This window comes from Tursiops truncatus, chromosome 8, assembly GCF_011762595.2.
Source record: "Tursiops truncatus isolate mTurTru1 chromosome 8, mTurTru1.mat.Y, whole genome shotgun sequence".
Classification (NCBI taxonomy): domain Eukaryota; kingdom Metazoa; phylum Chordata; class Mammalia; order Artiodactyla; family Delphinidae; genus Tursiops; species Tursiops truncatus.
In genome coordinates this window covers 103,331,260-103,347,071 of record NC_047041.1, presented here as the reverse complement: position 1 = coordinate 103,347,071, position 15,812 = coordinate 103,331,260, and the positions used below count along the sequence as shown (strand labels likewise).

General features: G+C 52.1%; 1 protein-coding gene across 7 annotated transcripts in view; it reads left to right on the top strand.

Moving 5' to 3' along the window:
- Positions 1 to 14,034: 14,034 nt before the first annotated feature.
- CHKA (choline kinase alpha) overlaps positions 14,035 to 15,812 on the top strand; it is a 63,346-nt gene continuing 61,568 nt past the window's right edge. For 2 of the 7 annotated variants that reach the window (XM_019929047.3, XM_019929046.3), the window contains exon 1: positions 14,035 to 14,828. In XM_019929047.3, the coding sequence (XP_019784606.3) occupies positions 14,125 to 14,828 (704 nt within the window). In that variant the 5' untranslated portion in view covers positions 14,035 to 14,124. The remainder of the gene's footprint in view (positions 14,829 to 15,812) is intronic. The other 5 variants (XM_019929048.3, XM_073809270.1, XM_004323397.4 and 2 more) reach the window with 3 other exon arrangements.

Sequence of the window (15,812 nt, the reverse complement as noted above, 5' to 3'; positions counted from 1 at the left end):
ATCTGTCTCCCTCCAGCCTTTCAGATCTGGGGAATGCCTGAGACTGTCAGAATCTAACCCAGAATCCCGCTGCAGGGAACTCTGGGACCCACCATGTGGTCCTGGGCCTATGGCCACATTTCCCCACGCCTGCCTCACCATCACCCATCCCACTGGGCTAATGTGAGGATTCTAACCTGTGTAGAAACTGGTACCCAGGAAGCACTCAGCAAACACCAGCTGCTGTTAGGTGAGATGACATTTATTCGGGTAGGAGCCCATGGGCTGCTTTGTTTAACGGCCCCACCTCCGCTGTGGCTTCTGCAGGATGGAATCCCCCACTGTGAGGGTCTTGACCTGTCATTCTTCCACAGAGAACCAGGGACCACAGGGAATCTTCCTGGCGGCCATGGCTGCAGCGTCCCTCCCTGACACTCTCCCTGGTGGCGTCTGGCATCCATGGTGTCAGTGGCGGCTACAGCAGCTCCTAGAGCAGAACCCAGGCTGTGGGCTCTTGACAGCCTCGCCCCAAATTCTTTGACTTCTTAAGTTGACCTGATCAGTGTTTGTGGTCTGAAACCAGCAGACCCACCTGGGGCGTCTGGTGGCTGCGGGGCTGCGGCTCTCACATCCGCTCTGGGGGGAGGTGTGTGGCGCGTGAGAGTGAACAGGGACACATCCATGGATGGGAAAATGTGTAGCCGCTGAAGCTGGTATCTTCAAAGAACAGGGAGCACGCTGATGATAAATGTTTCCGCTGAAGAGTATACTTTACGTACAGTCCACGAGTTACGTACAGTCCACGATTTACGTACAGTCCACAAATTTTAAGATACCACTCAATCGTTTTTGGACAAGATACACACCTGTGTAACTACCACCCAGCTCAAAACCTAGGACATTTCCAGCCCCCAGAAGTGTCCCCTCCCAAACAATACTTCCCGAAAGGAAACCATGATCCTGACGTCTATCATGGATTCTGTTCTATCATACACTGTTCTAGAACCTCCTATAAATGGGATCAAACAGTGTGTACTCTTTCGTCTGTCTCGTCGCACCCCATGTTATGTCCATGAGATTCCTTCACAGTGTTGTGTGTACTATTCAATTGTGTGAATATACCACAATCTGTTTATACATTCTGCTTGTGTTGGACATTTGGGTTGTTTCCTGTTTGGGGCTATTTGCTGGGCATCGTTCATGCACATCTGGTGTGGACATAAGCACTCATTTCTATCAGGTATATATCCAGGAGTGTCATTACTGCTTCCTAAGATACATGTATGCTCGCAATCTGATTGTTTCTCAACACTTTGTTACGAACAATTTCACACCTACAGACAATTTGAAAGAATTGTTCAGTGAGTCCCATATTTGCTCCACCTGGATGCCACAATTCACATTTTCCTATAATTGCCTGATCATATCTCTAGCCATCTGTCCATCCCTCTATCCGTTCATTAATGTCTCTACTTTTTTTGATGAACAGTATAATTTTAAGGAAAAAAAGAGGCAGGATACAAAATTATCCAAAAGTCATAAACCCAGAGACATTGGGAGGAAATGCAGCAAAGCCCCAGTGGCCACGGTGATCTCTGCTTGTGGGATTTAAACATTTTTCTTTTTAGGATTTCCCAAATTTTCTGCAATAAACTTGTATTAATTTTTTTGATCAAGAAAAAAATCCGGGCTTCCCTGGTGGCGCAGTGGTTGAGAGTCTGCCTGCCGATGCAGGGGACGTGGGTTCGTGCCCCGATCCTGGAAGATCCCACATGCCGCGGAGCAGCTGGGCCCGTGAGCCATGGCCGCTGAGCCTGTGCGTCCGGAGCCTGTGCTCCACAGCAGGAGAGGCCACAGCAGTGAGAGGCACACGTACCACAAAAAAAAAAAAAGAAAGAAAAAAATCCATTTTAAATAAAAAGGAGCTTTGTCTTTTATAGGATTGGAATTTCCCTCTTTGGGGAAAGGAAGCAACGGGGAGGGGAGAGGGGGTGAGGATGGGGAGAAGGGCGGGGTGGCCGCACCCCCTTCAAACAGAGAAGGAGCCCAGGGAGGAACCAGGTACCACCTGGAGAAAGAAGAGCGGGAGGTTGGGGTAGAGCATCAATTCGGGGTAAAAACCCCCGCCTGCCTCTCCCTAAGACAGAGGTGTGGCGACTTCCTTGGTGGCGCAGTGGTTAAGAATCCGCCTGCCAATGCAGGGGACACGGGTTCGAGCCCTGGTCTGGGAAGACCCCACATGCCGCAGAGCAACTAAGCCCGTGCGCCACAGCTACTGAGTCTGTGCACTAGAGCCCACGCAGTGCAACTACTGAGCATGCGTGTTGCAGCTACTGAAGCCTGCAGCACCTAGAGCCTGTGCTCTGCAACAAGAGAAGCCACTGCAATGAGAAGACCGCACGTTGCAACGAAGAGTAGCCCCCGTTCACTGCAACTAGAGAAAGCACCGGCGCAGCAATGAAGACCCAATGCAGCTAAAAAAAAAGAGACAGAGGTGTGGTTACCAGGGATTCCCGGGGGCAGAAAGAACGGTACCCAAGCTGATGACGCTGCCTCAGAGGGATCCAGGCAGTTGGTGGTTTCTGAGTCCAGCAGGGGCTTTCAGAATGTGGGGATCAGAGCTCAGTCCTGGACATGTGGCTTGAGATCCCTGGAAGAAGAAAAGGCGGGAGAGACTGAAGGAAGTAGAACGAAGGCAAACTGCCCCCCCAAGCCTCCTGACCCTGAGAGGTATGAGCGAAGAGCTCTGGGGACTCTACCCCAAGCTGGAGGTGACCAATAATAGCGGGGAGAATCTCATCACAAGCAGTGTCTAAGATGAAATTTGGGAGAAGGTAATGGAGGGAGAGACTGGGTACTGTGTTATGCTTGTTATACTTTGCTACGAAAAGCTTTAACAGATATGAAATGGCCAATGAGTTCATGAACAGATGCTTAACCTCACTAATCATTAGGGAGATGCAGATCAAAACTACCAGGAGAGGGAATTCCCTGGTGGTCCGGTGGTTAGGACTCCAGGCTTTCACTGCCGAGGGCGCGGGTTCAATCCCTGTCCAGGCAATTAAGATCCCACAAACTGCAGCGTGGCCAAAAAAAACTACCAGGAGATACCACTTCACACCCATTAGGATGCCTATTGTAAAAAAGGAAACAAAACAGAAAAGAATTAAGTGTTGGTGAAGAAGTGGAGAAAGCAGAACCCTTGTGCATAGAGGGAATGTGACATGGTACAGCCGCTGAGGAAAACAGTGTGTGGACCTAGAAAAATGGTGCAGATGAACTGGTGTGCAGGGCAGAAATAGAGACACAGATGTAGAGAACAAACGTATGGACACCAAGGGGGGAAAGTGGCGGGGTGGTGGTGGTGGTGTGATGAATTGGGAGATTGGGATTGACATGTATACACTCATACGTATAAAATGGATAACTAATAAGAACCTGCTGTTTAAAAAAATAAATAGAATAAAATTCAAAAATTAGAAAACAGGGGCTTCCCTGGTGGCGCAGTGGTTGAGAGTCCGCCTGCTGATGCAGGGGACACGGGTTCGTGCCCCGATCCGGGAAGATCCCACATGCCGCGGAGCGGCTGTGCCCGCGAGCCATGGCTGCTGAGCCTGCACGTCCGGAGCCTGTTGCTCCGCAACGGGAGAGGCCACAACAGTGAGAGGCCTGTGTACCGCAAAAAAAAAAAAAAAAAAAATTAGAAAACAGTATGTGGTTCCTCAAAAAACTAAATGGAGAATTACCATTTGATCCACTAGTTCCACTTTGCAGAACATCCCCCAAAGAATTGAAAGTAGGGACTTGAACAGATATGTGGGCACTAGCGTTCCTGGAGCATAATTCACAATAGCTAAAAGGTGGTAACAACCAGTGTCCATCAACAGATGAATGAATTTTTAAAACGTGGTCTAACAGGGACTTCCCTGGTGGCCCAGTGGGTAGGACTCCACGCTCCCAATGCAGGGGGCCTGGGTTCGATCCCTGGCAGGTAACTAGATCCAGCATGCATGCTGCAACTAAGAGCCCGCATGCCACAACGAAGACCTGGTGCAGCCAAAATAAATAAACATTAAACAACAACACATGGTCTATCCATACAACGGGATATTTTTCGGTCTAAAAAGGATAAAATTCTGACATATGTTGTAACACGGATGAACCTCAGAGACACTGTGCTGAATAAAATAGGCCAGACGTGAAAGGACACGTATTGCATAGTTCCACTTATAAGAGGTCCCTAGACTAGACAAATTCATTGAGACAGACAGTAGAATGGTGCTTTCCAGGGGCCAGATGGGGGAAGGAACAGGGAGTTGTTGTTTAATGGTTACAGAGTTTCAGTTCTGCAGGATGAAAAGAGTTCCAGAAATTGGTTGCACAACAATATGAATTTACTTAATGCTACTGAACCGTGCACTTAAAAATGTTTAAGATGGCAAAGTTGGTCATCTCAGATGAGAAAGACCAACTTCCTAGGATAGGCAGTAGGACGGTGTGAGGACCCCACTGGGCACATGGTCATGAATTGAAAGGAAAAACAGTTGAACCAGTCACGGGATGTTCCTCTGGAATATTCAGCCTTTTCAGGGGCAGTTGAGAAGGGCAGGTGGAGAGGAGCCAGTTGGGTTTGCCTAAGGTGGGGGTTTGCCAGGTGGATGTAAGAGAGGAAGAGAGTGATGTGTTAGGATAGGCCAGCTGCTAAAACAAAGAGCCCTCAAATCACCCTGGCTAAATAGCACAAAGCTTTGCTTCCAGCTCACATAAAAGCCTGTTTTGTTCTTGGTCAGGCGTCTCTCCTCCACATGGTCACTCAGTTTCCCTCCTTCTTTCCATGCTGTTGTTTTCACTCTCAGCTCCCTAGGTCTGAGAGTGGGAAAGAAGGTGTGAGGAAGGCATATCAAATATTTAACCTCCTTGGCCCTGAAGGGACACGTTTGACCTCTGTGTGTGTCTTAGTTCATTCATGTGGTGGGAATGGTGGGTTCAGGGAACCAGGTACTTTGCAACGAGTGCCGCTGCCTTGGCTTCTTCCCTTGGAATCAGGGAAGCAGGAGGGCAAAGAGGCTCTCGCAGGAGGGAGAAGTGACCCACACAAGGAGTCACGTGGTCCTAGCCCATTGCAAGGGGGTGGAGGACGGGGATATGTGGTCGTCCTGTGTTCCCAGGAAGGAGAAGGGCACCTGTGTAGAGGAAGTACTCATGGAGTCTCTGCCATGAGGGGCAGGCGTGTTTATGAGGGCGTGGAATCTACACTGGGGGTGGGGAGAAGGGAAGGCTGGAGGGGAGAAAGTGGTAATTACAGCTTGAACAGAGGGTTAAAAAGGGTCAGAAATGGTAGCCAGGAAAGGTCCCAGCGGAGCGCCCTAAACTCAGATAGGAGCTGGTGGATGCAAACTAGGTTGCTGGAAATGCATTTCAGGACTGGGTTGTTTCTGGTGGTGAGACAGTGCAGGGCCACGTGTATGGGTCAGTGGGGGGGACGGGTGGACAAGAGACCAGGAGCACAGTGTTCTTTCTCTTTTCACCCTCCAGCTGTGGGTCAGGCTCGGCTGGAAGCTCTTTGTAACTATTCACTCATTTAATCCTCTAACAACCATATGAGGTAGCGACTCAAATTGTTCCCACTACCTTGGGAATCCCAGCCCATTCATTCACGGCACAGCCACTGAAAGAGGAAGATGGACCGAGGGGTCGGTAGACACAGTGGCCAGCCCAGGAGAGGGTGAGGAGTCTCACGGCAGGAGGGCCAGTGGTGTGGGGCTTTGGGGGAGGGCTGTGTGGGTCCTTGGCCTCAGTCTGGAGGCCTGGCTTCCTGGGAGGATCTGCTGACCCATCGCTGCTACCAGGATCACGCGTGCCTTCGGGGAACCGGAACCTTTGTTCTGTCCCAAGTCTCGAGCTGCTCTCGGCCCAAGAGCCCTCCCCCGCACCCTCCCCCGGCCAGGCTGGCGCCGCAGCTTCGGGCGGTGCCTTGCTGTTATCGTGGTAATAAAAGCTCTAATTGCAAAAGCGGCTTCATCAAGCCTGTTGGAGGAAACCGGAAAAGGCTTTAGCCCTCCTAACCGAACACCGGAGCAGCTCCCACCGGGTCCCAAGCGCAGGAAGGGGGCTTGTAGAGCAGGGAGGCCCAGCGGTCCAGCTGGGACGCCCCCCTGAGACCCTGCCGCAGAGGCACGTCTGAGGCGCCCCCAGACGCCCCCCACCTGACCCTCGGCGCAGCGCCCTCTCACCGACAGCGGAGGGGCGCAGGAATCCCAACCGGCCGGATTCCTTTCCCCAGGAGCAACCCCTGGCCTTGGAATTTGGCCTGGCAGCTGGGCTGGGAGTGGTGGGTACGCCCACTGCTTCCCAGAACCTGGTGGATTCCAAAACCATCTTCCCCCTTCTTCATTCGCGTGTCCCCCTCCCTGACACCAACCCTCCCTCTACCCTGTTAGACGGCCTCCTGAGAAGCTCTGGTACTGGCCAAGGTCACACAAAGGGTTGCCAGGGGGCCCCACCTCTGGGAGGCTTCTTCAGGCCAGGGTGGGAGTTGGGGGCTGCCAGCTCCCTTGCTTCCAAGCTGGTCACTAAGGAGGGTGCTGGGGATAGAGCTCGGGGCATCCAGGCGAGGGTATCTCCTCCCAGGAGGAAGGGGCCAGATCCTGAGCTTGGAGAATGCGGGGTGGGGATGGCCCAGCGCCGGCCATGGCATCCTGGGTAAGCAGAACCACTGCCTCCTTCCTGTGCCCCTGGGCCTCAGCTTACACATCTGCTCACGGGGCCCTTGGGTCCTGCTCGTTTTTCTCCACAGAGAGGAGAGTAATCCCAAGGCCACCTGACACAAGTCCAGCCTGCAGGGCCCAGGGCTGACTAAGGAGAAAGTAGTCCAGTGGGGTGCAGTTCCTGAACAAAGGTTTCCCGACTGCTAGCCCAGGAGTCTGGTCCCCACAGTGTGACTTCCATCATAACAGGGATCTTTTAAAAACTGCATTTATTGTGTTATAAAAAAGTAAAGCAGGGACTACCCTGGTGGCACAGTGGTTAAGAATCCTCTTGCCAATGCAGGGGACACAGGTTCGAGCCCTGGTCCAGGAAGATCCCACATGCCACAGACCAACTAAGCCTGTGTGCCACAACTACTGAGCCTGCGCTCTAGAGCCCGTGAGCCACAACTACTGAGCCCACGAGCCACAACTACTGAAGTCCGCGTGCCTAGAGCCCGTGCTCCGCAACAAGAGAAGCCACTGCAATGAGAAGCCTGTGCACCGCTACGAAGAGTAGCTCCCGCTCGCCGCAACTAGAGAAAGCCCGCGCACAGCAACGGAGACCCAATGCAACCAAAAATAAATAAATAAAATAAAATAAAAGTAAGGCATGTAGGGCACAAAACCACGGGACAGGTTTTCACCAAAATTGAAATAAATAAATAAATAAATAAAATAAAAGTAAGGCATGTAGGGCACAAAACCACGGGACAGGTTTTCACCAAAACTGGAAGGTGACTTGGGAAGGCTCTGCTGTGGGGACACAGGAAATGCACTCAGGGGTGCCCCAGGGATCACTGCAGGACAGTGATGGACAGTCGTTATCAGGGTCTACCACTGGGGCCCCAGGAGGGCCTCCTGTGCCCTAGGGCCTCAGATTTAGATTTCTGGTGTCATTTCTAAATAAGGATAATCAGAGAGACACGGTCAGGCTTGAAAACGTTCTTCACACCGTACCACTTCAGTGCTCCCCCAAAACCATAATTATTTTTGATTAATTCTGCTATTAGCTTGTGAACAGTAAAATTATCTTGTATAGGACCCTTTGCATATGTGTTAAAAGCATTGATTCGTTCAAATTCAGTGTTTCAAATATGCCCCAGTTTTGATAATTACGTTGAGGTACCAGCATGCCTTGGAAATATTGCAGGTTGGGTTCCAGACCACCTCAATAAAGCGAGTATCGCAATAAAGCGAGTCACATGAATTTTTTGGTTTCCTAGTGCATATAAAAGTTATGTTTACAGTATACTGTAGTCTATTAAGTATGCAGTAGCATTATGTCTAAAAAAACAGTGTACACCCTGTCAACTGAAAAAAAAACGCACAGCTTAAAAGTTGAGAATTACGTTTTATTGGGAGGACATTCTGACAGCTTGGAGGAATCGCTCCAAAGAAGTAAGGGAGGAACCAGGATATATAGGGATTTTTGCAACAAAAACCAGGTAGTCAGAACATTAAAGGATTACTGTTAATTAAAGAAAATCAGACATCTCAAGTTAATGAATTTGGCGCTTTTCTGTGTATGGGAAGATGTAAGAGTCTGGGCTCACTGAAGTAATTTCTTTGATATGCACCTTACCTCTCTAGGGCCAGCATCCTATTCTCTCCCATCCTGAATCCCCTCAGAGTGCACCGTTGGGTGCAGCTGCAATGGCTGATGGTTTGACAGCCACAACATCCTTTGTTCACTAATATGGCAGGTGACATCCTTCATCCACATACTTTTAAAAATACTTTATTGCTAGAAAATGCTAACCATCATCTGAGCCTTCTCTGAGCGGTAAACTTTTTGCAGTATAAGTATAAGGTCAACTGAAAAAATGCACAACCTAAGAGCTGAGTTATGTTTCATTTGGGGACCTTCCTGAGGACTACAGTCTGGGAAACAGCCTCTCAGATAGCTCTGAGGAAACATTCCAAAGAGGTAAGGAAGGAGCCGGGATATATAGGATTTTTTTGTTGGGGAAAAAAAAACCAAACTTATAGTCAAACATCAAAAGATTACTGCTAATCACAAAAACCAGACATCTCAAGTTAATGATTTTAGTGCTTTTCTCTGTGCGGGAAGATGCAAGAGACTGGCTTGTTGAAATCATTCCTTTGACAGGCATCTTAGCTATCTAAGGCCAGTATCCTGTTATTCTCCATCCTGAATTCCCCTCACAGTGTGATGCAAGGGGACGGCTGCAGTGGTTGATGGCTTGATGGCCACAGCATTTGTTTTTTACTGAAATAGCGGGCAATATTTTTTGTCCACAAAAACATCAAAGATCACTGATCACAGATCACAGTGGCAAATATAATAATAATAATAAAAGTTTGAAATATTGCCAAGATTACCAAAACGTGACACAGACATGAAGTGAACAAATGCTGTTGGAAAAATGCTACCAATAGACTTGCTCCGTGCAGGGTTGCCACAAACCTTCCATTTGGGAAAAATGTATTTGTGAAGAGCAATAAAACAAGTTATGCCTGCATTTCTTCATTTTTGAAAGTGCTAGGAGCCTCAAAGAATGGAAAAGTCCCCAGGCCCTGGTAGACTTCTGGGAGGCCCTGCATCGCCAGAGTTCCTGCAGGCTTTGCTTCCCTCATGGTACTTGGGATGAGTTGCTGCAGGGCCACTCTTACTAACAACAGATGATGGCTGCTCTCTGCCAGTCTCTGGGAATCCAGAGAACAATCAGTAGAAGGGCACAGCTACCCTTTGTGTGTCCTTGACTTTGAGCCCAGCCCCTTCCCTGCTGGCTTCCGTGACTCCCCCCAACAAACTTGTAGGGTAGGAACAATTATCTCCATCTGGTATAGAGGGGTAGGTAACTTGTCCGAGGTCACACAGTTGGTGGAGGCAAAAGTTCCAAAGACAGGTTTTTACGTCTAATGCTATATACTCAGGATACCTGCATATGGGGTATGGGGCGAGGGCCTGTCCCATCCACCGGACGCATGGGCATACAAGTCACCTGCTTTCATTAAACTCTCTGGGCCCTAGGTCCTACCTGTGGCCTTGAAGCATTGAGGCTAGGTGTATGGTAGAAGGATGCCTCTGAGAAAGGCTGAGACCTCTGGAAGCTGCTGGCCTGCCAAGTCTCTAGCTGACAGAGCAGCCTGGACTGGGGCCAAACCCAGGCACTGAGTGAAGGGGCCCAGTTCCATGTCACACTGCTGGCAGGGCTGTAACCCAATCTTTTTTTTCTTTTTTTTTTATACAGCAGGTTCTTATTAGTTATCTATTTTATACATGTAAGTATATATATGTCAATCCCAATCTCCCAATTCACCTCCCCCACCCCCGCTTGGTGTCCATACGTTTGTTCTCTACATCTGTGTTTCTGCTTTGTAACCCAATCTTGAGCAGGTAGGATTTCAGTCCATTGATCTCTCTGAGCTCACATTAATATTTTAAGGCTCAGAGCTTAAGTTGGGGTGCCGGGTCTTGAGTGTAGCCTGGGAGGGGGTGGTGAGCACAGCTGTCCTTACTGAAATAGCGGGCAATATTTTTTGTCCACAAAAACATCAAAGATCACTGATCACAGATCACAGTGCAAATATAATAAAAGTTTGAAATACTGCCAACATTACCAAAACGTGACACAGACATGAAGTGAACAAATGCTGTTTGGAAAAATGCTACCAATGGACTTGCTCTATGCAGGGTTGCCACAAACCTTCCATTTGGAAAATATGTATTTGTGAGGAGCAATAAAACAAGTTATGCCTGCATTTCTTCATTTTTGAAAGTGCTAGGAGCCTCAAAGAATGGAAAAGTCCCAGCTGTCCACAGACACAGGGCTGTCCTTCTCCAGCCCTCTAGGGAACTCCCACTGTGCCAAGTGCCTTGGACTTTCTGGGTCAAAGGTGTTTTTGGTGCAGAAGGATGGGGTTCTCCTACATTCAGAGAGCAGAGTCCTGGGTGGGTCCCGGGTCCTGTCCTTACTAGCTGCCTGCCTTGGACAAATGGTTTTACCTCCTGGTAAACCATCGCACCTGAGAGACGAAGTGCTAATTACACTCACCACACTGCTGGCAGTGAAAGTTCAAAGATGCTGGATACAAGTAAGGGGCTTGCACAGGTCCCGCTCGTACCAAGTGCCTGACAAGTGGCCCCTCTCTTTTGAGGGGAGGTAGACGCACAAAGCCTTTCCTAGGAACAGGCCTTGCAGCTGGAGCTGGTGGCAGGGCTGGGGCCCCTGAGTGGATCCCTTTGTTCCTTGGGGGAGGCCCCTGGTCTGCCCAGTGGCCCTGGTGACTCCTCTGCCAGGTTCCTCAGGCCAGACCAGAGGAACCAGTCTGCAGGAATGTCAGAGACTGGACAGGGACCCCCCAATCTCCCGCCTCTAAGCTGTCCAAGGCACATCACCCACACCGTGTGTCTGCTCTCAGAATTCAGCATCAAGGAGCTTTTGGACAATTTTTTCCGATGTCCTAGAAGAAAAGATTTTACACTTGGAACACACTCTCTCCAGCACCAGTGGCTGCCATAGCAAATTTCTCTCCAAGCTTCGTCCAGCTGTGCACAAATGATCACATTTTGGTCATCAGAATGTACATTCCAGTTTGCATTCTTTTCTCATATGACATTGTCTTCCGAGGCTGAGTTGCTACAAGTGTGTGCATTATTCATCACCGAATGCCAGCTGCTGGCCAAGAAGCCACGCCATGCAGCACGTTGCACGTAACAACAATACGGGGCGGGGGGTCCTGCTCACCGCACACTTCCTGTACGTCCTCTCGCTCTCCCTCACAACAACCCTGTGCCCTGCGGATTATAACCCCCATGTTACAGCTGAGGAAACTGAGGCTCAACCCAGAGTCATACAGTTAGGAAGTGCTGAGCCAGGACTTCATTTGTTCAGCAAATACTTCCGAGGGCCTACAAACCTCAGGGCCTGCTGGGCACTGTGATGGAGAACTAGACACTTAGGTCCCTGCTTTCCTGGAGGTTGCAGTCCGGTGGGGACACAGACAATACACAATAGAGCAACTAACAAGGGTGAGGGGAGAGGGAGAGGGTGGCGTGGGGTGGGCAGTACTGCTAGTCCAGATTGGAGCAGGGGCCAGGCATAGCTGGTTTCCTCACTGCCCAGTACTGCCAAGTCCTCTGGCTGGCACACTGAAGGCACCTGAGAAATGTGTGGAAAATGAACCCTGCTTACCAACTTCACTGCTGTCTGATACACCAACATCCTTTCTAGCCCAGTCCAGGGCACTAGACAAACATTTAGGTCATTTAGGTTATTTCCAGCTTTCTTCAGTGAGAGAACACGGTGATGGCCAGTTTTATGCACAGGGCTTTTTGCTGTCAATGACTTCTTTTCTTGGGAGGAAGTCTTGAGAATGGGGTTGCTACCTCAAGGGTCATGGGCATATTTACCTTTCTGGATTTCTCCTTCGGGTGGTGATATGCCTGGCACTTTTCCTGAGCACCTACCGTGTGCTGTATACACCATCACAGATGACTCTGGAAAGTTGATATTATTATGCCCCTTGCAGAGGTAAGCAGCCTGAGGCTCCTGACTGCCTGGTAGAGATGCCTTCTCAACTAGCTCAAACACCCCTAATGTAAAACCTAATATTTTAGCATTACTATACGCCAAGCTCCTCAGTTTCTGCTTCGGAGGTGTTGCATGGAATTGATCACGCCGGTGCTAAGGGTGGGCCCTGACTGGCCAGGCCAAGGACGGGCCATTGAGAGCTCAGTCCAGGACTTTAGTTTGACTGTAGGGGAGGGAAGTTTTGTCCATATGGACATGGTGCTCTTCACACAAAGGAGCCAGGACACCTGCCTGGCTCCTCACCTTAGCCAAGGGGCCTCACCTGAGTTGTTCAGCCTCCGCAGGACTCAGTCTTCATATCCATTAAATGGAAGCAGTAACAGATATAACTTTCCAACACTTTTAATGAGGCAATTTTTTATTCCCACAGGGAACTGCGATCCCATATAGGGGTCTGTGGGTTCTAGTAGCCTAAACCAGGCTTGAAACGACAGAGGCTCAACCCCTACTTCCTGTGCCCCTTCCTCCTGGCCAGGTTTCTGGCATTCCTCTGGGATTACCAGGCTGCTGTCACGGGACACTGCGATAAAGGCCTGTCACCTGGGCAGAACGTAGACACAGCCCCACCATCTGAGGGCTGGTATTTTTAGACAAAGTCCTTGGCTCCCTTATCTAAATGGCCTGACTGGAGACCTTGATTTCTCAGCTTTTCCAACATCCAATGGGACTCCTACTCTGCCCCCTCCTCCATGCTGGATGGCTCCCAGCTCCCTCCAGTTCAATGTCCAGGCCCACCTCCACAGCTGCCTTGACAAAAGTCCCCTCTCATCATAATCCTTTTGTTCAATGAGCGCATTTTTCTTGGAGCAAGTTCAGCCAAGTGCACACTGCTAAAGAGAGATGTTTTCTTCCCGAAGACTGTGAAATCCCCACGTAGAAGCCATTTCCTGCATGCCAGGCGCTGAATTTCCTAAGCAGCCAGGGAACCCTCTTGTCCCAGCTCATGCCCGGTAAAAACAGGATCTGTAATTTAAAAATTTATCCATACTCCAAATGCTTTCGGAAAGGATTGGGGCGGCGGGGTGAGAGGAGTGAGGGACATGGGGCAGTAAATGTGGTAGATGCGAGCAGGGGCCCTTGCCTCCCCTCCGCGGGCAAAGGTGCGTTACACACAGTCACGGGGGGCGGCACGCCTCCCGCGTGGGGGCGGGCGGGGCGGCACCCACAAAGCCAGCAGCCCCGTGGCACTCACCTTTGGCCAGTACTCAGGGCGGCTGCGGGGATGCCGCTCCGCCCGCCCCGAGCCTCTAGGCCCTGGCATCCTCAGCACCACGGACAGGGAAACTGAGGCTGCAGGAGGCTTCAGAGGGCTCCGCGGCCAGCTGTGCGGCCTTGAACCAGTCGCTTCTTCCCCCTTTCGGGCGTGACCCGGGGACAATAATTTCTCAGGCTCCAGCTTGGACGGGGCGTGGCCGCGCCTCGCAGGGAGCTAAGCCGACGCTGGGAAGTGTTATAAAAACACACGCACGGAGCTGCAGAAGGAGGTGCCTCGCCCAAGGTCATGCGGAAAGAGAAGCCAGCCTCCAGGGACCGGCTTCCTAACTGCCCGCTGCCAGGCCCCGGCCTCTGATGTCCTGCAGGATTCGAGGGGTCAAACAAAGTTTCGGCCACCAAAGCCAAGTTCTGGCTCCCCCGAGGTTCAAGGGCCGCGCAGCCCCCGCCCCCACTCGGGGAGCCCCCCGCCCCCACTCGGGGAGCACCCCCCCCCCCCCCGCCTCGCTAGCTTTCTCCATCCTCGCGACCCCAGCACCGGCTCGACGCTCCGCCCCCTCGAGGCCCCGCCTCCCCAGGCCGCAGGAAACGAGACAGCGGGGGGAGGCCGTGTGCTGCCGCAGCCAATGGGGAGGCGGCGTGGCGAGGGCGGAGGCGGTTGTGATGCGCCAGGCCGACGGACGGCGGCCAATCAGCGGCGAGCGCGAGGGCGGGCTGTGACGCGGCCGGCGCTCCTCGTGCGGCGGCAGTACAGGAGCGAGCGCCACGGCCAGCAGAATCAGCCGAGCGCCGCCGTCGCCCGCCGCTTGCCGCTTCCACGCCGCCGCCGCCGCCCCGCGACCGCCCGCCGGCCCCCCAACCGCTGCCGCCCCCGGCCTGCCCGTCAGCGAGCGGGCGAGCGGCCTCCGCGCCCGGTCTCCGTGAGGGGGGCGTCCAGCCGGATCCTGAGCCTCGCGCTCTCGTGTTGTGGCCGACCGCGCCTCCTCGGCCGCCTGCCCGGCATGAAGACCAAGTTCTGCAACGGGAGCGAGGCGGAGCCCTCGCCGCTCGGGCTGCTGCTGAGCTGCGGCAGCGGCAGCGCGACCCCGGCGCCCGGCGTGGGGCAGCAGCGCGACGCCGCCAGTGACCTCGAGCCCAAGCAGCTGGGCGGGCGGCAGCCGCAGCTCGCGCTGCCCCCGCCGCCGCCGCCGCTGCCGCTGCCCCCGCCGCCGCCGGCCGACGATCAGCCCGAGCCCAGGACGCGGCGCAGGGCCTATCTGTGGTGCAAGGAGTTCCTGTCCGGCGCCTGGCGGGGCCTTCGCGAGGACCAGTTCCACATCAGTGTCATCAGGTCGGTGTCGGCGGCGCGCCGGGGCGGGCGTGAGGAAGGGAGGGCTTCGCGGACGCGGTCGGGTGACGAGGGCCGGGGGCGGAGTCTGAGGTCGGGGGCGGGGCCGGGGGCTCTGCGACCCGCGAAGCCACCTTTCAGGAGCCTTTGTGAAATCCAGGCCAAATCCCGTGAAACGGGCCCCCGAAGACCCTCCAGAAGGCAGGCTGTTGAAAACATGCCGCTTTCGTGGCAAAACAGGTCTCTTCTAAGGAGAACAGTACTGTTCAATCACAAAGTACATTTTGTCCAGAAGCTTAAACTGTGTCTAGCAAGTCCCTTTGGGTTTAGGGCCTTGAATGAAGGAGGGATGTTTTGGCTGGCTTAAAAAAATCACTTGGTGACTTACTTTTAGTTCTTCAAGTCCATGATTAGGTTTTTCCTACTGAAAGAGACATTTGTTAGGGGTGAAGGGGTGACGTTTGTTAGTTCCCCGCTAACCGCTCAGACATGTAGGTGTGTGACCAGCCAAAGTTAGGATGTGTGGCTCAAAAAATAACTAAGAGTGAGGTAGAAAGAATTCCCCCCCCTCTTTTAAGCTTAAAAAAACTAATCATAAGTTTAAATTACAAAAAAAGTAAGCGTGTATGTATTCAGACTTAACAGCAAAAGATAAACTGGTTTTTGTCCATCCTGCTCCCATGAGATGATCACTTAACATTTAGTGGGCTTACTTCTACTGAGACCTTTAAAAATGTGTTTTCTTGGGCTTCCCTGGTGGCGCAGTGGTTGAGAGTCCGCTTGCCGATGCAGGGGACGCAGGTTCGTGCCCCGGTCCGGGAAGATCCCACATGCTGCGGAGCAGCTGGGCCCGTGAGCCGTGGCCGCTGAGCCTGCGCGTCCGGAGCCTGTGCTCCGCAACGGGAGAGGCCACAGCAGTGAGAGGCCCGCGTACTGCAAAAAAAAAAAAATGTTTTCTTTTTCTGCTAATTTTCTTGTAACTGGTTG